The 23,770-nt window shown below is 31.9% G+C and overlaps 1 protein-coding gene across 1 annotated transcript; it reads left to right on the forward strand.

The window, feature by feature from the left end:
• Window positions 1–1,331: 1,331 nt before the first annotated feature.
• On the forward strand, window positions 1,332–8,693 carry LOC127712976 (ankyrin repeat domain-containing protein 50-like). Its single transcript, XM_052219558.1, has 3 exons — window positions 1,332–1,944; window positions 2,420–2,722; window positions 3,256–8,693. The coding sequence occupies exons 1-3, from the start codon at window positions 1,536–1,538 to the stop codon at window positions 3,684–3,686; spliced, it is 1,143 nt and encodes a 380-aa protein (XP_052075518.1). The 5' UTR covers window positions 1,332–1,535; the 3' UTR covers window positions 3,687–8,693.
• Window positions 8,694–23,770: the final 15,077 nt, after the last annotated feature.

The raw sequence follows: 23,770 nt of genomic DNA on the forward strand, positions 1-23,770 counted from the left end.
CATTCAGCTGATGTCAATAAATGTACTTATGATGGCACCTCACCTCTACAGATGGCTTGTTACAACAACATGGTTGAGGTTGTACATGTTCTCCTTCAGTTGGATAATGCTGATATTGATCATTTAGATGAAAACGGATGTTCTTCACTTTATCAAGCAAGTCAGAAAGGACATATTGATGTTGTTAAAGAACTGATACAACATTCAGCTGATGTCAATAAATGTAACAATAATGATGCATCACCTCTGCATATAGCAAGTCAGGAAGGACATGTTAATGTTGTTAAAGAACTGTTACAACATTCAGCTGATGTCAATAAATGTACTAATGATGGCACCTCACCTCTACAGATTGCTAGTAACAACAACAGGATAGAGGTTGTACATGTTCTTCTCCAGTGTGATGATGTTGATATTAATCTCTGTGATGATGAAGGATGTTCTTCACTTTATTTGGCAAGTCAGGAAGGACATGTTGATGTTGTAAAAAAGAACTGTTACAACATTCAGCTGATGTCAATAAATGTACTAATGATGGCACCTCACCTCTACAGATGGCTTGGTACAACAACATGGTTGAGGTTGTAAATGTTCTCCTTCAGTTGGATAATGTTAAAATTGACCTCTGTCATGAAAACGGATGTTCTTCACTTTATCAAGCAAGTCAGGAAGGACATGTTAATGTTTTAAAAGAACTGTTAAAACATTCAGCTGATGTCCATAGGTGTGACAATGATGGTAAATCACCTTTGTATATAGCAAGTCAGTACTGATACAACATTCAGCTGATGCCAATAAATGTACTAATGATGGCATCTCACCACTACAGATTGCTAGTAACAACAACATGGTTGAGGTTGTACATGTCCTTCTTCAGTGTGATAATGTTGATATTGATCATTTAGATGAAAACGGATGTTCTTCACTTTATCAAGCAAGTCAGAAAGGACATATTGATGTTGTTAAAGAACTGATACAACATTCAGCTGATGTCAATAAATGTAACAAAAATGATGCATCACCTCTGCATATAGCAAGTCAGGAAGGACATGTTAATGTTGTTAAAGAACTGTTACAACATTCAGCTGATGTCAATAAATGTACTAATGATGGCACCTCACCTCTACAGATTGCTAGTAACAACAACAGGATATAGGTTGTACATGTTCTTCTTCAGTGTGATGATGTTGATATTAATCTCTGTGATGATGAAGGATGTTCTTCACTTTATTTGGCAAGTCAGGAAGGACATGTTGATGTTGTAAAAAAGAACTGTTACAACATTCAGCTGATGTCAATAAATGTACTAATGATGGCACCTCACCTCTACAGATTGCTAGTAACAACAACAGGATAGAGGTTGTACATGTTCTTCTTCAGTGTGATGATGTTGATATTAATCTCTGTGATGATGAAGGATGTTCTTCACTTTATTTGGCAAGTCAGGAAGGACATGTTGATGTTGTAAAAAAGAACTGTTACAACATTCAGCTGATGTCAATAAATGTACTTATGATGGCACCTCACCTCTACAGATGGCTTGTTACAACAACATGGTTGAGGTTGTACATGTTCTCCTTCAGTTGGATAATGCTGATATTGATCATTTAGATGAAAACGGATGTTCTTCACTTTATCAAGCAAGTCAGAAAGGACATATTGATGTTGTTAAAGAACTGATACAACATTCAGCTGATGTCAATAAATGTAACAATAATGATGCATCACCTCTGCATATAGCAAGTCAGGAAGGACATGTTAATGTTGTTAAAGAACTGTTACAACATTCAGCTGATGTCAATAAATGTACTAATGATGGCACCTCACCTCTACAGATTGCTAGTAACAACAACAGGATAGAGGTTGTACATGTTCTTCTCCAGTGTGATGATGTTGATATTAATCTCTGTGATGATGAAGGATGTTCTTCACTTTATTTGGCAAGTCAGGAAGGACATGTTGATGTTGTAAAAAAGAACTGTTACAACATTCAGCTGATGTCAATAAATGTACTAATGATGGCACCTCACCTCTACAGATGGCTTGGTACAACAACATGGTTGAGGTTGTAAATGTTCTCCTTCAGTTGGATAATGTTAAAATTGACCTCTGTCATGAAAACGGATGTTCTTCACTTTATCAAGCAAGTCAGGAAGGACATGTTAATGTTTTAAAAGAACTGTTAAAACATTCAGCTGATGTCCATAGGTGTGACAATGATGGTAAATCACCTTTGTATATAGCAAGTCAGTACTGATACAACATTCAGCTGATGCCAATAAATGTACTAATGATGGCATCTCACCACTACAGATTGCTAGTAACAACAACATGGTTGAGGTTGTACATGTCCTTCTTCAGTGTGATAATGTTGATATTGATCATTTAGATGAAAACGGATGTTCTTCACTTTATCAAGCAAGTCAGAAAGGACATATTGATGTTGTTAAAGAACTGATACAACATTCAGCTGATGTCAATAAATGTAACAAAAATGATGCATCACCTCTGCATATAGCAAGTCAGGAAGGACATGTTAATGTTGTTAAAGAACTGTTACAACATTCAGCTGATGTCAATAAATGTACTAATGATGGCACCTCACCTCTACAGATTGCTAGTAACAACAACAGGATAGAGGTTGTACATGTTCTTCTTCAGTGTGATGATGTTGATATTAATCTCTGTGATGATGAAGGATGTTCTTCACTTTATTTGGCAAGTCAGGAAGGACATGTTGATGTTGTAAAAAAGAACTGTTACAACATTCAGCTGATGTCAATAAATGTACTTATGATGGCACCTCACCTCTACAGATGGCTTGTTACAACAACATGGTTGAGGTTGTACATGTTCTCCTTCAGTGTGATAATGTTGATATTGATCATTTAGATGAAAACGGATGTTCTTCACTTTATCAAGCAAGTCAGAAAGGACATATTGATGTTGTTAAAGAACTGATACAACATTCAGCTGATGTCAATAAATGTAACAATAATGATGCATCACCTCTGCATATAGCAAGTCAGAAAGGACATGTTAATGTTGTTTAAGAACTGTTACAACATTCAGCTGATATCAATAAATGTACTAATGATGGCACCTCACCTCTACAGATTGCTAGTAACAACAACAGGATAGAGGTTGTACATGTTCTCCTTCAGTGTGATGATGTTGATATTAATCTCTGTGATGATGATGGATGTTCTTCACTTTATTTGGCAAGTCAGAAAGGACATGTTAATGTTGCTTAAGAACTGTTACAACATTCAGCTGATATCAATAAATGTACTAATGATGGCACCTCACCTCTACAGATGGCTTGGTACAACAACATGGTTGAGGTTGTACATGTTCTCCTTCAGTTGGATAATGTTAAAATTGACCTCTGTCATGAAAACGGATGTTCTTCACTTTATCAAGCAAGTCAGGAAGGACATGTTAATGTTTTAAAAGAACTGTTAAAACATTCAGCTGATGTCCATAGGTGTGACCATAATGGTAAAATACCTTTGTATATAGCAAGTCAGAATCGACACGTTAATGTTGTTAAAGAACTGTTAAAACATTCAGCTGATGTCAATAAGTGTGACTGTAAAGGTCAAAATCCTCTTAATGTTGCACATCAAAAGGGACATTTGGAAATAGAATCATTGCTATTAAGAAAACGTGCAAATCAACATTAATGTCACAATGATGAATTCCATTGACTGATATTCTCATATTTTTGTGTTTTGACAAATCCATACATTGTAATCTTGTTCTTACTGTATATGTTTTTTTTTAAAAGAGATTTTTGGAAGTCTATGATTAATTAATTAACAACCATTAAGACTTATACCTGTATCTTCTTTAAATCAAATTTCCATATAAACAATGTAATGTGGTTTAATGCCACGTTGATTATATATGAGAAAATCACCAAATTATTACATATTCGCTTTGTGTTCAATATCAAGTAATGAGATGATTAGTTCAAAAGACATGAAAGATAATATGTAATTTTATGTACATTTTCCAATAAATGATAGAAAAAAATTGATAAAATGATAAATACTAAGTTATCAAACGTTACTGCTAGGTAGAGAATACCATCGTTCTCAATTGCTTCTTAATTTGCATTACAACATTTGAAATGTTTGTGTTTGATTATATACTTTTTGTGCCATGTGAAATGCAAAATAAAATTTTCAAACTTGACAATTTATCTTTAAACGACAGCGTTATTACAGTGAGAGTATTAGTCCTTAAGAAATTAAACTTATACATTCATGAAATAACTACTGGACAATTATAAACATACAAATATGAATCTAAAATTTCAACACATTGTAGTTTGTATGTTAACACTGAGATGGTATTTTCTACATTACTTTTGTTTTCTTGTGTGAGGCTGATGTCTCAATGATGTATACCCAATATCTTTTGTCATTCAGCTTAATATTTGAAACTACTGTCGCCTTGAGTGAACCATCTTCTAACACTTTGAAGAAATGTTAAGTGAAATAAAAATATATAGTGTAACAGTTGTATCAATGTTTATTATTCATTTATTCTTTTCGATTATATTGTAATATTAAGCATTCTTTTTAAGGCTGTATCAAAGAAAAAGAATGTAAGAGTGACTTTATTTGCATGAATGTTTAGTTGAGCGATTGTATTTATATTATTTCAAATGAAAGGATAATATGTTTACCAATACAAACATTTTCTTTTTTGATCTATTCATAATAATTTTGGCTACGAGAGGGAGATAATATAGTTCAGGAAAACTGATATGCCAAATTTAACCAAACTTAACAGCATTCATCATCGTGGTTTCTAGTTTTAAAAATGTGTCCGACTACCCCGCTTTCTAATAAACATGGCCAACATGGCAAAACAATAAAATAGGGATAAAATGTTTTGCCTTTTATCTTGAAAACCGCTATATTGCCCTTTATGACAAATTTTGCCATTTTTTTTTTTTTCATTATTGATTATTATCTTTAAATCAATTATTGATAGAGAGAAACATTGAATAGCAAAAATTATCCGGAAGGCAATATCTGCTAATAAGTCAACTGGCTAAAATCGTCCGAATATCCTCATAGGGGTTATTGCCCTTTAACAATGAATGTGTTAGCAATTTTTTGCGTTGATGCCTAATATCTTAATGACGTAAACAGGCAAAAAAGATCAGCAAGACTAGATCTTTAAATTAGTCAAATTTTGCTGAAATTGTTGGAAGACCCTTTATATGAATAGTTAAAGGACGAATTGTTTACGCATTAACAACAAATTCAGACATCACTTTGACTTTCATGACTTGGCACTTCACCAGTTTTTCTCATAGAAATTGCATAGGCCCTTGAATAACCTAAATCATTTCGTAAATCTGACCTTTTTTCTACCTTTGCATCTCTTTCCTTAGTGGTCGAGCATAATTCCTCCTAAAATGTTAGTAATGACAGTCTAAATTTTGTTTAAATTACGTGCTTTATCATTATTCAAGATATACATAGGAAACGTATGCAACACCAAATTACCAATACTTGTTGTAATCACGTGTACAAAGTTATTTCCAATTGCAATGTTATCAAATATACTAGTTAAGTATCTTGTGTCATATTAAGGGGCATTAGCAGTCAAATTCATGTTTTTGACTCAAATTCTCATATTTCCATGATAAGATACTAAAACGTATATCCAAATTTCAATAAGTCTGAAATAAACAGTTACCAATGCATATTCTAGATAATATATATCAGAATTTCGTGTGTATTTGAGTCTATACGCCATCTGATTAACTTTCGAGATGACCTCCAAAGACTGCCGATGGTCACAAAACCCGACATAAACATCAATATAACTAGATAGCGACCTCGTGCAATTGAATTTGTCTAGGATTGTTTGATTTCATGTTATAGGTTAAAACATCAGTTAATTATCGTTTTTACCTGCATAAGAATGTATTTTTGTGGATCGAATCAGTCAATGAATGGTTCACCTTAGTTTCACTTTAAATGTTGACATTCTTTTCCTTTTAATGGCTGACCACGACTAATTTATGCATAACCAATCTCTGGCTAATGGGTTAAATAGAAGGTCACATGAATACGGATTCAATGAGGTCGAATCATCCACTTGCAAGTGAATAATTCATCAGCGATGTTTCTTTGCTCGTTTTGACAAAATTGAACCAAATTGGCTGCTAATAGCGAATTATTATTTCATTATTTCACTTTTATTAATGGTTGAACCATACAAAATCATATTCTATTTTTTTTTCATATCTCGTAGCTAGTGCACCTTAAAAGTATATAGGTATATTTTTCAGAGACAATTGTCTTTGGTTTTAAAGTAATATACGACATACTTTGTCCCCGGGGAAAATATTCACTCACAGCACTGAATAATATATCATTACAATAATAATGAAAACAAATAATTAAATATTAATATGTTCAGCCTCTTAGTGTTTAACATAACATTTTGATTAACTATATCAAGAGTAAAATACATCAATTTTTCTAATTTTCTGTATGTAAAACTTGTCGTCAACATTTAAGCCTGAACTCTATGCAGATGATTTGGGGCATTTTTGATTTTTGTATTTTAACAATTTTGGTTGATTAAACTTTTATCAATATTTGACCTACCGTAGATATACTGCATATATATTATAGTTGATGTGTTTCCCTCGGTTTTAGTTTGTTACCCGGATTTGTTTTCTCTCAATCGATTTATGACTTTTGAACAGCGGTATATTACTATTGTCTTTATTGTCTTTATTGCACATAATTTAATGTAAGAACTTATCGACCCTTTTCCAGAAGATTTGTAGCAAAAGAGTTATCGACTTTTGTTGTGGCTGATATATAGCTGCGTAGGCTTTTTTTTTTAGTTTTTAGACAAATACTAAAGAAGATGGAGAGAAACTGTAAACAGAAAAAAAATCAATAATACAAGATCCACAATGTTGGAGGGTGTCTATCGTTAAAAATGCAAATAGAGCTAGGTGAACAAAACTACTCTATGGAGCCTATAGTTGGTTGTCGTTGTCTTTTAATTTTTGGAAATAATTGAGGATAAGCGATCTTAACATTTTTATTTTTGATTATTTTTCTAATTATTGAGTAATTACCTGAAAATTTGTATAATCTTGTATAACTTAACGATATCATTGGAATGTTCTAACGAATTATTGATATGTGTCATAACTTGCTTTGTAGAATGTCTGCTAATATAGAAATAATTATGGTTAATATTTGACGTTTTGAGTTTGTCTCATTGAATTTGAGGAAAAACAATCATGGTATCCACCACTTCCATGTCAAATCAATTTTAGTAAATTGTAGACCCACTATCCTCATATTCAAACAGGAGGAAACTTATGTGACCCATATGTTATGGTTAAAATACAGTGCATGTTTTAATAATCAAAGTGGTGTTTGTCTTGTTTAACGTGCGAATTCATACATATATCTTTGTGAATATAATGATTAAGATTACATAAACTTGTGTAAATATGCTTATTGTCACTCTCATTAATAAATTGCTTGGCAAATTATTAGACATGCATGTGACATAGGTCAGTTGATTGAGACCTTATTTCTATTTTTAGATATCTTTTGTGTTATGTGTCGTTAAGCTTTACTGGTACATTAATATTTACTCCACATTTCCTTTTATGCATTATACACATATAATACATGTACATAAAAAGTAGGTCAATGTGATTTATATGTTTATGTAAACTGGTAAATCATGTTTCGAAGTAATCAGATCATCTAAATCTGAACTTGGTGCATAACAGAGAGTAGGTCATTGTGAATTTTAATGTCTTCAATTTGATCCTTATTTAATGTTCGGGACACTTTTACGAAATAACTCATGTATTTTTAGAATTTAAGATTTCATAATATGCTATATTTGCAATTGTGTTTTTATTCTACAAAGCAAAAAAGCAATAAATGTAAATAAATCAATCAGCGCAAAGAAATCATCTGTAGATCTATACTAATTAAGTATGTTTTGTATATTCCAATAGCGTTTCTTTATTGTTTTCCTTGTGATCATCCCTATAAAATATGAGTGAAAAAGTTTGATAATATTTAAGATATATACTAACACATGTGTTCTAGATAAAATGATTATTGTAATATGTTTTTTTTTTCTTTTTTCTAAATTAAGAATGGTCAACAACATACACGCAATGAGCCTTTTACTCATATACTGTAATGAAAAGAACATGAAAATGATACGGCCGTAGATATATATTTTTCACATGCATGAAAATAAATTAATAACATCTTCAGCCGTGTACTTAAATATCGTAACGTTTTTTTGGCTTATTGATTGTACCTTAATAACATTGCAGTCAAATGTTTCAATATCTATTTAAGAAATCAATCCATACAAACAGGTAAAAAAAAATTTTTTATTGATTTTGGCAAATTTTGAGTAGGTCATTAATACAATCTGAATTAACATATTCTTGTTTTGGAAACTTTAAAAGTTGGATTGTGACAATGTCTCTTATGTCTTTAATGGAAGAAGGGGAATTCCATACTCTGGAAAGAAATTGCAGAATCCAGGAAGCAGTAAATTTCTCATACATTGACTCGCAAGAATCATACTGTAAATAAAAATTTTTATTGTAGATTTTCATATTAACATATTCTTTCTAATAAACTCATATACGAACGATTGATTTATATTTATTTTTTTCATTTGATTCCGACCTAAAGGGTTGATAAATTATCGTCTTTTGTGTAAATTGTTCAAGATTTATATCGAAACTGTCCTGACATTTGTGTAACACATGTATCATTTTCAATAAATTTAGAAGTTATTAAGAAACTAAGGTTCCAGCTACCTCAGGCAAGGTAAACCTTAAACGGACATGACTGTTTTAGGCCTCGTTTTGTCATATAGCTCTGAAAGTGTTTCTTTTCTGATAAAGTCTTGGCTTTTCAATATATGGACTGGAGCATTCATGATTAGCGAAAACCAAGAAAGGAGCTTGAAATGCGGGAAATTTATACAGTTTTAGTTACAAATAGTCAAAAAAAGATTATGAAAGAGACTGTATTTAAACGGTATCCGTGTTCAATAGATAACTGACTTTGTAACTGAACGTAGACAGCAAGTTGCATTGTAGTCTGGTAGATCAGTAGGTTTGATGATAAAAGCACCAATGTTTGCATTGAAGTAGTTCTTGGTTTTTTGAATAACATTAGCTGTGTACCCACCTAGAAATTTTTAAATGGCGGCTTTTTTTCAAGATGGCCGCAACAAAATATCAAAAACAGCATATATCACTTATATAAGGTCAGATTTTTAGTCAAATTTGGCATGGCAGTAGTGCTTGTGGTTTAAAAAATATTGCCATGAAAATTCGATATGGCGGCTTTTCCAAGATGGCCGCCACAAAATATCAAAAACAACAAACATCCTTTATATAGTGTAATTTTGTCATTTAAGTAGTGCTGTGTGCTTCGAACAATATAAGCTATGGACCCAACTTGAAATTGAAATATTGCAGCTTTTCCAAGATGACCGCCATATGATATCAAAACCGACAAAATTCCCTTATAGAAGGTTACAAAGTGTTTAAGTTTAAAATACCTTCAGCTAAGTGCTCTATAACATCAAGTGTATGCCACATTCAACATAAACAGATGTGTGAGGAAAGTATAGAAAATCGTAACTACAGTACCATTCCTGCAGAACATTTGTCTACAAAGAGTGAATCACGTATAGACACTGGCGTTATTCAAATATTTAAGCTAGACGTAACTAAAACGTATATTTCAAGTGTCGGACAGTTTTCTCTGTGATCCACTTGAAGTAGACATAGTAATGATCTAATAATTGCAGTAATACCAGGCCATTCACAAGGCAGGGGCTTGTTTCTTTTATTAAGTGATTATTTTGGTTTTGCAATAAAACAAGCAAACGCAACAATTTGTTTGTATGACAGCGATACCGGTAGTTCAAGAAGTCATAATGTAGGCAAAAATTGGTTCAACAGTATTAAGCACATTAGTCATGTTAGTTGATAATCGTTTGGCCAAATAGTCAGATGCAGTCAAGATATTTCATTGAGGCATATATGACATTTTGCATTTCAATGTAACGTCTTGTTTTATTTTTCTATTATAAAGGAGGAGGTATTAAATGACAAAATGTACAGTTTACATTTGTCGTTTATGAATAATCCAATTATTTATTTATCTACAGTACTAGAGGATTCCATTGATGAAATATTCCAAATTGAGTATGTGGTTCCTCCCATGAAACCTGATGGTTTCACAAAAGCAGCCGTGGACAATATTGTCAACAACAATAGCTCAACTACGTCTGGCGAATCGTTCAATAGTACAACAATTCCAATGTTTCAGCATAATCTTAATTCTAACTTGGCAAATTGTGCTCTGAAATATATGCATGTGTTTCATACTTACATCAAATAATAACCGTTATATGGACATGCACTCAATAAATTGTTTTATCAGAAATACATGTGTGCTAACCTGGTATAATTACTAAAATGTACAACACTATCCTTGCATGGTATAAATAAGTTAACAAAATGATGGCACAGATGGCTTGAAGCAGATGATAACGAAAACATTAAATATGTCTAGACAGCATACCACGCACGAACAGCCTAGAAAAAACTTGTCAATCGCCTTTACATGTCAGTCCACTTTGCAAATTGGTTGATGTTACAGGAAGATATCTAACCTGTCATAACGATTCGACATTCCATGAATATTATCCAGCAAAGTGTTAAAGGGATAGTAGATACGATTTTGACAAAATTATAACCAAGTTTTAAAGCTGCTAAAATCAAAGATATGTACTTAAAACTCACAATAAGATTTTTGGAATGTTTACCAAAACTACAGTAGTGTTAATATTTCATAATTAATATCGTGTTGTGTGCTTAGTCATCTCATTAATTATGCATCGGGTAAACTTCCCGAACTTGGCCGACAGAGCCAGTGAAAGGACCCAGATATAAATAAATTTGTCCACGAGCTTTTTGTTTTCTTAGGTATTTGATAATTTCTTTAGATTAAGGGTACATATTTGACGCCATTTATCAAACATGTAAACATAAAAAGTTATAACAAAAGACTGCATATTATTCAAAAAAGTTTCTAGATATCAAACAGTGGCGATAGCATACACATTTTTTACATTTGTATGACAAAACAATGCCGATAATACATACACGTGTTTGTGAATTGAATTGGGGCCATCATGAAGGATGCACCGGAAGAATCATGATAATTAAATTCTGTGATTAATATTGTTTATTTATCATCTTCGTGTACCAAAAAAATAAGAAAAGATTGTGGAAGTGGAAAATACCCATTATCATTTGTGACTTACCTGGCACTACCACTGTCAGCATATGCTGATGGCGTCCGAAAACGTTCGAATGTTTCCATACATGGGATCTTTGATAAAATTGTCATGCAAGCAGCATCAATGAATCATAGAATCGCAAGCCCCAGAATATTATATGAACTGCAAAGTTCAATTCGATAGAAGAAATAAATATCAGCAAAGGTTTGTCTCAGTTTTGTTCATTTTATCTTTTTGGTAGAGATTTTGAAATGTTCCGACATTTTGGAAAAAAAAATGAAAAGTCAAATATAACGTCATGACTTACTAGACACGTTGGTTTACATTTTATATGTTTCTAAAAGATTTGGTTTGAATATTATATGCTCTAATTTATATTTGGTAATACATAAATATATAATATAATAGTACATTTTGACATGTTAACCCCAGAATAACAACGAATACCTAAAATTAATTTAGGACAGTACACAAAAAAAGCATAATAGAATTACGAACTGTTTGTCACACAAATTTATTAACACCACAAAAAGTGACGTCACAGGTAAATTTCTAAAAATAAGATAGAAATCGAGATTAAGTTTGTAATTATGTTATTCGATGTATTTTATAATAATTACAAGAATATTAATATAGAATTGTGTTAGTAATTGTGCAACTAACAGCACTATCTAACTATGTCGGCCTTTCTTCAAAATCGAGCAGTGTAAAACAAATAAATCCTGTACACATAGTTGCTTTAAACTAAAAACATACAAATGAACTGGGTGATTAAGTATCTTTACTTTTACATACGAAATAAAAATTAAAAAAAACAGAATTACAACTACGAACGATAAGACACAAAACAATATCCGATCAGAATTACAAATAAAACATCATAACTAAATACATGAACGCTGGATAAACAAATACCGAGACACGTTTTATAGCAATGCGAATTCACACTCAGCAAACCAGTCATATTCGGGAATAGGTCACGCTCGGTACTTAAAAGACCAGACGACGTAAATGGTAAACCATAATCTTAGACATGGTAAAGATGTCCTTAGTTAGTTTAGAGACAGACACATCGGATGGATCAATCAATTTGTGCGTGATGGTATCCATACAATTTACTGAGTGTCATTTTTAATCTTTCCTCCTCATAACTTTTTTGGAGCAGTTTCTGCGTAAGGAGCACACTCCTGTATATGAAGTCCGTATAGTGTGAACATGCACGAGCATAACATATCAACTCAGATATGTAAACACCATACGATGAAGCAAAGAGTATGTTACTGCTTAGAAATGGGAAATTGATAATTGGGAAGTTGAAATCGTCCCGTTTGTCAAAGATTTTAGTGTCGTCCATCTGTGTCATTATTGAGGAAGAGATCAAGGTATGAAGCATTCCTTCTAGTATCTAAATCAAAATTTATGCACCATCTACAATATCATATGTCTTACAAAATGATTATGATGCACTTTACAACTGATCAAATAAAGGCAACAGTAGTATCCCGGTGTTCAAAAGTCATACATCAATTTAGAGAAAACAAATCCGGGTTACAAACTAAAACCGAGAGTAACAAATTAACTATAAGAGGAAAAAAAAGCACAACAGGAACACTGAAGTGAAAACAAACGCCAATATATACATAGAAACAAACAATTTGATAACAACTGCCATATTCAGGACTTGGAACAGGGCATTTAAAAAAAATGGTGGGTTGAACCTTGTTTAATGGCTAGTCAAATATCCCGCTTTATGACAATGTTAAAAAAATATCGCTAAAATGACAACACTATGTGACAGAAATACAGCACAAACACACGCAAGAACATTCATCGCAGAGTTAAGCACAAACAAATAATATTATAGCTGACACAACATGCAAACCGCTGAACAACATAGAACATATTCCATCAACGGCAGACACCATAGGATATCACAAACAGTGACGCGCTTACGTAACTAACATGCAATCTCGAACTTTATAAGTTATTGGATATTAAATGTAATGTCAATAAATGAAAGCACGTCAACTATAAAAGAAATAATTCTGAATATGTTTATGCTATAAACAATTAAGATATCATTGAAAATGAATAAAAAAGATATTGGTAGTATTATTTAAAAGTATCTACTATTTACACAGCAATACTAAAGCCAATAGTATTTTTGGTTCAATTAACCGGACATTTAGTTGTAAACATGGTAAAGGCCGATCTACATTTTTATACATATATATTGCATTCGTATGACTGCATTTGGAATATAGAAAAAAAACAAATGGTACCCACTTTTAAATTTAATTTCGAAGGAAGAATTTAGAGACACGAAATCGCTCACATACGTTATTCTGCATGACTGTTTCTGTACCACCACCTGACATATTTGCAGTCATTAATTTCTAGTTTTCTGAACCCTGAATAACAGCATTTATTTCTTTACAACAAATGCAAAAGTTCACAAACATTTAATAGATATATTAAGGATTTATATGGGATGTAAACCATCTGAAGTCATATAAGGGTGGCTAATTATTTATCTCTAGCTAAAACTAATACAAAAATAAATACAAATTCTTAGTTACACGATGACAAAATGAAGCTAGAGCAATTTGCGTTGTTTTACCTTTGCAAATTGTTACTCAAAAATGTAATTTATATTTTTTTAAATAACGCTGCTGGTGTGGTCTTACTATATGATGAGCTAACTTCCCATTTTCTAAGGATTATCTTATATATGTTTTCTGAAAACATATCAATCAGGGTAGTTTCTCATTTCTTATTTCATTCTTTGTAAACACATGAACATAGTTTTTCTCTGTATGAGTTTTTGCAAAAATACAGATTGAAGGGCTACAAACTTACTTGTTATTTGAATATTCAGTCATATTTGTATACTTCCTATCAAACTAATTAGATATATATGCTGCACATTCTTTTATAAAAGTAAAAAAAAATTGAGGTATATCCATTTTTAAGCTTAGAGTTTAAGATCTAATTTTTTTTTTTTAATTTGTCAATGCATTCATTAAAAAATATTAAATGGATTCATTTTAAAAAGCCTAACATAATTTTTTGACAGTGTATCAAATTCTCTGATTTCAGTAAAAATCTTGAATTTGTACATAGACTGCAAATTTCCCTGATCTATCAATTTATTTTTTGGTTTTAAAGATTTTTGGCATGGTTCATTTTTACTGTGAGTTGTATTCAATGATTGATTTCTTCAGAAAAGCCTGAACGAAGTCAAGAATGCCTGAAAGAAGTCAAGAATGTGACAGCTGTTTTCCAGTAGTTCCATTGGCTGATAAAGACGACCTTTGTTGTAAAGTGTTATGGACATCTCCGTTTTCAATTTACCTTGGTGTGTTCATTATATCGGTCACTTCTGAGTTCAATATGTATTCTTTGTTGATTTCTTTATGAACCAATTTTTTGGGACAGTATTGTTACTTACCTGTATTATTTAGCCTTGGTGATATGTTGACATTATTGGATAATATTGGATATCATATATATTTCATATTTCTGTTGGAATTCATTATTCATTTCTACAGGTCAGTTATTTCCTATTTACTAACATGAACTAAAATTTTGATGTTTTAACATATTGAATAAAAAATGAATGAATGAGTAGGATGAGAGTATACAGAGGAAATAATTGAAAATAATTACCACTTATATTAAAATATAAACCTTTATTAATAAAACATATTTGGTAATTGTCATCACATAACACAGTATATAAACTTTATAATGTTCATATACTTAAGAGAACATTAAGAGTTGTTTCATTGGCAACCATATCACATCTTCTTTTTTACATTAGTACAAAGATATGAAACTGAAAGACATTTTGTTGAGAACATTGTGTTTTGATTTATGTAAGAGTAATGTCTAAATTAACGAACTGAATGTAATATTAATTTTATTCAGGTTATGATATAGAACTCAGTAGACAATATACTGGTACCTTTTAGTGTGTGATGGATTCGTGCATAATTTATCTACTACATATATGGTAAGAATGTGTTACATGTTTTAGTTTGTGACTGTCAGTTTTCTTAGTATTGCATTTTTTTTTAAATATGTCGGAACACTTCCATTGAGATTATTTACTCTATAGCACATTAGTATGACACTTTATGTGTGCATTAAAATAGCAGATTGAGAAATATAGTTTGGAGCATATTTGATTTATTCCCCTTTGTCTATAGTTATGTTTTATATTGTTATGTGATATCTATGACATGTGTATTTATTATAAGTGTAGGTTTTTAATTATATGCAGCGTGAATATAATCACTAAGAACCCTAGTCAAAGTCCATAGTACTTGCTTATGCCTTTTGGGCCCGTTTTATTTATATAAATGAAGGGTTTTGGAACATGGTTGCTAGGAAGAAATCACAAAAACTGTTAATGTGTGTCCCCTTTGCTTTAAGACGATATAAGGTTTTACTAATATTTCTTCATATTCTTCTGAATCTTCCTCTCATACAACCGTGTTCAAGTCTTAACTTATTTTATTTTTTGACAAATGATCTTGGTATGAAGATATATTTACATGCAACGAGGTTGCATATCGTCTTATATATTTGTTTCTATTAGTTAAACATTTAAAATATCATCATCTTATACTTCGAAATTAATGTTTCATAATAACCCGTATCCTCTTTTGAATACCAGTCACAATGCCTATTGATGAACATACAATTAGATACATTAGGTGTTTGTCATCAGTAAATGCCCCTTCGAGTAATCAAATAATGCACTTATATACTAGTATAATTGTCATGCACGGAAAAGAGGGGCCACAAACTTATTGGCATAGATTGTAGACACTATAATATTATTGCTCAATGTCCGAAATGACGAACAGCACTTGCATCTTTGTTAAAACGTGTACTTAGTTTTAAATTTTTAACTAGAGGGTCTTCCACAAATTTCGACATATACATTTTTTCTATGTATTTTAAGTTTGCTGTATTGTCTGTGACTTTTGATTTAATTTTGGTATAATGTACTGTGTGTGTTCTGTTAATTGTGTAGTTACCTAAACATCGATAATTACATGTAAACATGATAGTAACTGGAATATTAATTCATAAATAGATGAGTGATTAGCGTCATTAGACAGAATGTAGCATTTAATCCTGAATCTATTTTTAAGATTGCATGTACCAAGTCAGGAATATGAGTGTTTCCCCCTTCCTTCCGTTGGTTGATATAGACGGGCCTTTGTTTTTTTTTTTTCAGATTGTGTGGACTTCCCCATTTTTGAATTTACCTTGGAGTTCGGTAATGTTGTTGATTATTTTGTTTTGGGTAGAGGATTGAGGTTTAACTTGATTTATACATTTCAAATATACACTTTAATTGTATTAGTTGTATTCAGATTGCCAGTTTATACTTTTTTAGACATGCAGAGTGAGTGAACCATATTCGCCGCATAATTCGTACATTCCCACTTACATCCGACCTACATTCGAATATTTGGAACTTTTTATGTAGGTATCAGATATTAAACTATATGAAAAAACATGTTTGATAAAGGAATCATCTTCAAAACATTGGTTAAATGTTAAAAAAACAAACGCCACTCAAGTTGTTCGTGTACCATAGGGGACACATTTTCGCCGCAATGTATGATATGACCATCATTATTATCCTGGTATATTATCAAAACGAATGTTTGCAATAACATGAATTAGCTGAGAGATCATTGCTATACGATTTTTTTCACAAATATTTACGTTAAGACTGCGCATGATTGCCATATAAATCTTACATAATTGTCAAAATCGTTTAAAAACACCTGCGTATTTCTTTATATGTGCGAATAACCTTGAAAATGGGGTAAAGAGAAATATCAACAGTTCGAACATTACAAACAGCCTTTACCATCTTTTTAGGCAAGTATTGGGTAAAGGCACATACATTTTACAGAAGAAATAGCAAAAATGTGTTCTTGGTGAATATGCGCCACCCACATCTACTGTCTGTTAAATGTATTAGAGTTATATCGCTTTGCACACTGTATTGTTTATGTATGTATGTCTTGTTATTCGGGTATCTTTACGGTTATTTATTTATGTCATATATGTTGAATAAACATCTGTATGATAGGCAAATACTAATAATACGCATAACATGAGACGCGTTGGATAAAAACCGCAATTTTTATACTTGTGCATGCAAAACAAATTTCTTGTTAGAGGGGTCTAAATACAGCACAAACAACATTTTCCAAAAGACCAAAAAAGTGAAAACGTATATTTTAACAAAACGCATTTGACTAACAGGTCGAACAACAAATGTTCTTAAACCCTGCTGACTGCCATTGGCGATTGCCAAATAAACGGATCACCGATGTAATAAATGGATCTTAATTATAAATTTAATACTAAACAGAAACAATAAACTTGCGGAAAAGATGGTATACCGCAAACAAAAGGTGCAAAGGTTTTTGTACACCATATCCGGATTTCGACAATTAATGTCTCTTCAGTGATGTTAGGAATCGAAATGGTATTTGGAAAGCCATACAATTTACCTCAATTTAGGATAGACTCTTGAACTTTGAGGAGTCAAAATAGGATGAACGGATCATATGAACCCGAAGGCAAATATAATACAAGCCCAAACGAAAAAATATAAACAAGTCTAAATTGAAAACAACGTTCAAACCTATGATTGCGTTGGATAAAAACCGCAATTTTTATACGTGTGCATGCAAAACAAATTTCTTGTTAGAGGGGTCTAAATACAGCACTAACAACATTTTCCAAAGATCAAAAAAGTGAAAAAGTATATTTTAACAAAACGCATTTGACTAACAGGTCGAACAACAAATGTTCTTAAACCCTGCTGACTGCCATTGGCGAATGCCAAATGAACTGATCACCGATGTAATAAATGGATCTTAATTATACATTTAACACTAAACAGAAAACAATAAACTTGCGGAAAAGATGGTATACCGCAAACAAAAGGTGCAAAGGTTTTTGTGCACCATATCCGGATTTCGACAATTTATGTCTCTTCAGTGATGTTAGGAATCGAAACGGTATTTGGAAAGCCATACAATTTGCCTCAATTTAGGATAGACTCTTGAATTTTGAGGAGTCAAAATAGGATGAACGGATCATATAAACCCGAAGGCATATATAATACAAGCCCAAACGAAAAAATATAAACAAGTCTAAATTGAAAACAACGTTCAAACCTATGATTGCGTTGGATAAAAACCGCAATTTTTATACGTGAGCATGCAAAACAAATTTCTTGTTAGAGGGGTCTAAATACAGCACAAACAACATTTTCCAAAAGACCAAAAAAGTGAAAAAGTATATTTTAACGCGCATTTAACTAGCAGGTCGAACAACAAATGTTCTTAAACCCTGCTGACTGCCATTGGCGAATGCCAAATAAACGGATCACCGATGTAATAAATGGATCTTAATTATAAATTTAATACTAAACAGAAACAATAAACTTGCGGAAAAGATGGTATACCGCAAACAAAAGGTGCAAAGGTTTTTGTACACCATATCCGGATTTCGACAATTAATGTCTCTTCAGTGATGTTATTAATCGAAACGGTATTTGGAAAGCCATACAATTTACCTCAATTTAGGATAGACTCTTGAATTTTGAGGAGTCAAAATAAGATGAACGGATCATATAAACCAGAAGGCAAATATAATACAAGTCCAAACGAACAAATATAAACAAGTCTAAATTGAAAACAACGTTCAAACCTATGATTGCGTTGGATGAAAACCGCAATTTTTATACGTGAGCATGCAAAACAAATTTCTTGTTAGAGGGGTCTAAATACAGCACAAACAACATTTTCCAAAAGACCAAAAAAGTGAAAAAGTATATTTTAACGCGCATTTAACTAGCAGGTCGAACAACAAATGTTCTTAAACCCTGCTGACTGCCATTGGCGAATGCCAAATGAACGAATCACCGATGTAATAAATAGATCTTAATTATACATTTAACACTAAACAGAAATTATTAAACTTGCGGAAAAGATGGTATACCGCAAACAAAAGGTGCAAAGGTTTTTGTGCACCATATCCGGATTTCGACAATTAATGTCTCTTCAGTGATGTTATGAATCGAAACGGTATTTGGAAAGCCATACAATTTACCTCAATTTAGGATAGACTCTTGAATTTTGAGGAGTCAAAATAAGATGAACGGATCATATAAACCAGAAGGCAAATATAATACAAGTCCAAACGAACAAATATAAACAAGTCTAAATTGAAAACAACGTTCAAACCTATGATTGCGTTGGATAAAAACCGCAATTTTTATACAAGTGCATGCAAAACAAATTTCTTGCTAGAGGGGTCTAAATACAGCACTAACAACATTTTCCAAAGATCAAAAAAGTGAAAAAGTATATTTTAACAAAACGCATTTGACTAACAGGTCGAACAACAAATGTTCTTAAATCCTGCTGACTGCCATTGGCGATTGCCAAATAAACGGATCACCGATGTAATAAATGGATCTTAATTATACATTTATTAACCCATTTCTCTGACGTCAGTCTATTGTTCTTACTGTAGATTATTTTTCAAGAATCCACTGACCACAGTATTAACTTAAGAGAACTTTATTTATAACTTTAACCTTTTAACTTACGATCTTTTATCCTCTCAAAAACGAGTGGCATGTGTAGAATTCGAACCCGCGCGTATTTTCTTTATAATCAATACTCTTCAGTCTATGCATGATACCACTAGACCACGATGGCTGACATCAATCATTATATGAATAGTACTCTTAAAGTGCTTAATTGTCAATACATGTCATTTAACTGTATTTCTGTCTCATTGATAATTCACTTTTGTAATCTAATGAAATATATATATATCTTAGTTTGTTCATGTTTATTGATTTTTCTTTTATTTTGGGTGTTGTTTTTTTTTTTAAGAAATGGGTTAAAACTACTTCTTTGACAGTAAAAGCAGAAACAAAATCATCGCAATTATATGAAAATGAAATATATATAATACTTTTACATGTTCTAGGATTAAAACAATATTTTGGTGCAGAAAAAAATTGCAATGAAAAAATTTCATTCCGGATACTAGGTTCGAACTTTGCACTGCTAATATCACCGTTATGACATTCGTTACCAACGACTAGACGATCACGGCTATGAACAGCTTGAAGGTAAATGAATGAAATCCACATACTTATTCATTGTAAGTCCGTAGCAAGAGCAATTCTGATGGGGATTCAGAATCCGTACCACAGATAAAACTAGTTTATTGACCGGTGAACGATATATGCCAAATGTAATAACGTTAAAATAATCTTAATTTAATGGAACGGAAACATATTAAACAAAATTTAAATATAATTGTTCAATTTAAATCGATAGCACATAGTTTTAATACTTATGGAAAGCAACATGAATTTGAGCATTATCATGAAAGGGCAGGTTTATGGCATCAACGCTAATAATATTTATCTGACTAAGAACGGCTTCAAGGTGATTAGTCTCCAATATACCAATTCAAGTTGCTAAATATTATATAAATACATTTTGAAGGTTCTAAATTTTGGTAATTAAAATTTTTTAACTTTTCAAAACAAGATAAATAAATTCTGTATATTAATATACGTCTTTTTGAATAAATTAAATATACCAAAATCTATTCAATTTAAATAATTTGTAATGATTAAACATTAAATGAAATATGTATATACAAAAATAAAATCTGGTGTTAAAAAGGGGAGCTAACACCCCATTTAAGTTATTTTAAACTTATGTTAACTTGTCAAATGTCTAAATATAGATGCGAACCGTGTGGATTTAATCATTTCCAGCTATTATAGAATAAAAAAGACAAAATACGAAACTATTTTTATGAGATATCGTTGATTCATTGTCAAAACATAAAACAGACAGTCGTTTTACTAGAAATGGGTTAAGCTAGAGAATTGATAAGAAGTAGTGGATTCGGAAACGATAATCAACTTGCGACTTAAGTCGCTCGTTGATTATCGTTTACGAATCCAATACTTCTTATCAATTCTCTACTACATACTAAACAGAAAACAATAAACTTGCGGAAAAGATGGTATACCGCAAACAAAAGGTGCAAGGGTTTTTGTACACCATATCCGGATTTCGACAATTAATGTCTCTTCAGTGATGTTATGAATCGAAACGGTATTTGGAAAGCCATACAATTTACCTCAATTTAGGATAGACTCTTGAATTTTGAGGAGTCAAAATAGGATGAACGGATCATATAAACCCTAAGGCAAATATAATACAAGCCCAAACGAACAAATATAAACAAGTCTAAATTGAAAACAACGTTCAAACCTATGATTGCGTTGGATAAAAACCGCAATTTTTAAACGTGTGCATTCAAAACAAATTTCTTGTTAGAGGGGTCTAAATACAGCACAAACAACATTTTCCAAAAGACCAAAAAAGTGAAAAGGTATATTTTAACAAAACGCATTTGACTACCAGGTCGAACATCACATGTTCTTAAACCCTGCTGACTGCCATTGGCGATTGCCAAATAAACGGATCACCGATGTAATAAATGGATCTTAATTATACATTTAATACTAAACAGAAAACAATAAACTTGCAGAAAAGATGGTATACCGCAAACAAAAGGTGCAAAGGTTTTTGTACACCATATCCGGATTTCGACAATTAATGTCTCTTCTGTGATGTTAGGAATCGAAACGGTATTTGGAAAGCCATACAATTTACCTCTATTTAGGATTGAATCTTTAATTTTGAGGAGTCAAAATAGGATGAACGGATCATATAAACCCGAAGGCAAATATAATACAAGCCCAAACGAAAAAATATAAACAAGTCTAAATTGAAAACAACGTTCAAACCTATGATTGCGTTGGATAAAAACGGCAATTTTTATACGTGTGCATGCAAAACAAATTTCTTGTAAGAGGGGTCTAAATACAGCACAAACAACATTTTCCAAAAGACCAAAAAAGTGAAAAGGTATATTTTAACAAAACGCATTTGACTACCAGGTCGAACAACACATGTTCTTAAACCCTGCTGACTGCCATTGGCGATTGCCAAATAAACAGATCACCGATGTAATAAATGGATCTTAATTATAAATTAAAAACTAAACAGAAAACAATAAACTTGCGGAAAATATGGTATACCGCAAACAAAAGGTGCAAAGGTTTTTGTACACCATATCCGAATTTCGACAATTAATGTCTCTTCAGTGATGTTAGGAATCGAAACGGTATTTGGAAAGCCATACGATTTACCTCAATTTAAGATAGACTTGAATTTTGAGGAGACAAAATAGGATGAACGGATCATATAAACCCGAAGGCAAATATGATACAAGCCCAAACGAAAAAATATAAACAAGTCTAAATTGAAAACAACGTTCAAACCTATGATTGCGTTGGATGAAAACCGCAATTTTTATACGTGTGCATGCGAAACAAATTTCTTGTTAGAGGGGTCTTAATACAGCACAAATAACATTTTCCAAAAGACCAAAAAAGTGAAAAGGTAAATTTTAACAAAACGCATTTGACTAACAGGTCGAACAACAAATGTTCTGAAACCCTGCTAACTGCCATTGACGATTGCCAAGTAAACGGATCACCGATGTAATAAAAGGATCTTAATTATAAATTTAATACTTAACAGAAAACAATAAACTTGCGGAAAAGATGGTATACCGCAAACAAAAGGTGCAAAGGTTTTTGTACACCATATCCGGATTTCGACAATAATGTCTCTTCAGTGATGTTAGGAATCAAAACGGTATTTGGAAAGCCATACAATTTACATCTATTTAGGATAGACTCTCGAATTTTGAGGAGTCAAAATAGGATGAACGGATCATATAAACCCGAAGGCAAATATAATACAATTCAAACGAAAAAATATAAACAAGTCTAAATTGAAAACAACGTTCACACCTATGATTGCCTTGAATAAAACCCGCAATTTTTATACGAGTGCATGCAAAACAAATTTCTTGTTAGAGGGGTCTAAACACAGCACAAACAACATTTTCCAAAAGACCAAAAAAGTGAAAAAGTAAATATATATATATATATATATATATATATATATATATATACAAACAAGTCTAAATTGAAAACAACGTTCCAACCTATGATTGCGTAGGATAAAAACCGCAATTTTTATACGTGTGCATGCAAAACAAATTTCTTGGTAGTTGGGTCTAAATACAGCACAAACAACATTTTCCAAAACACCAAAAAAGTGAAACATTGCATTTTAACAAAAGGCATTTGACTAGCAGGTCGAACAACAGATGTTCTTAAACCCTGGTGACTGCCATTGGCGATTGCCAATTAAACGGATCACCAGATGTACCAAAATTGATC

The sequence above is a fragment of the Mytilus californianus genome, unplaced genomic scaffold (assembly GCF_021869535.1).
Source record: "Mytilus californianus isolate M0D057914Y unplaced genomic scaffold, xbMytCali1.0.p SCAF_8, whole genome shotgun sequence".
Taxonomy (NCBI): Eukaryota; Metazoa; Mollusca; class Bivalvia; order Mytilida; family Mytilidae; genus Mytilus; species Mytilus californianus.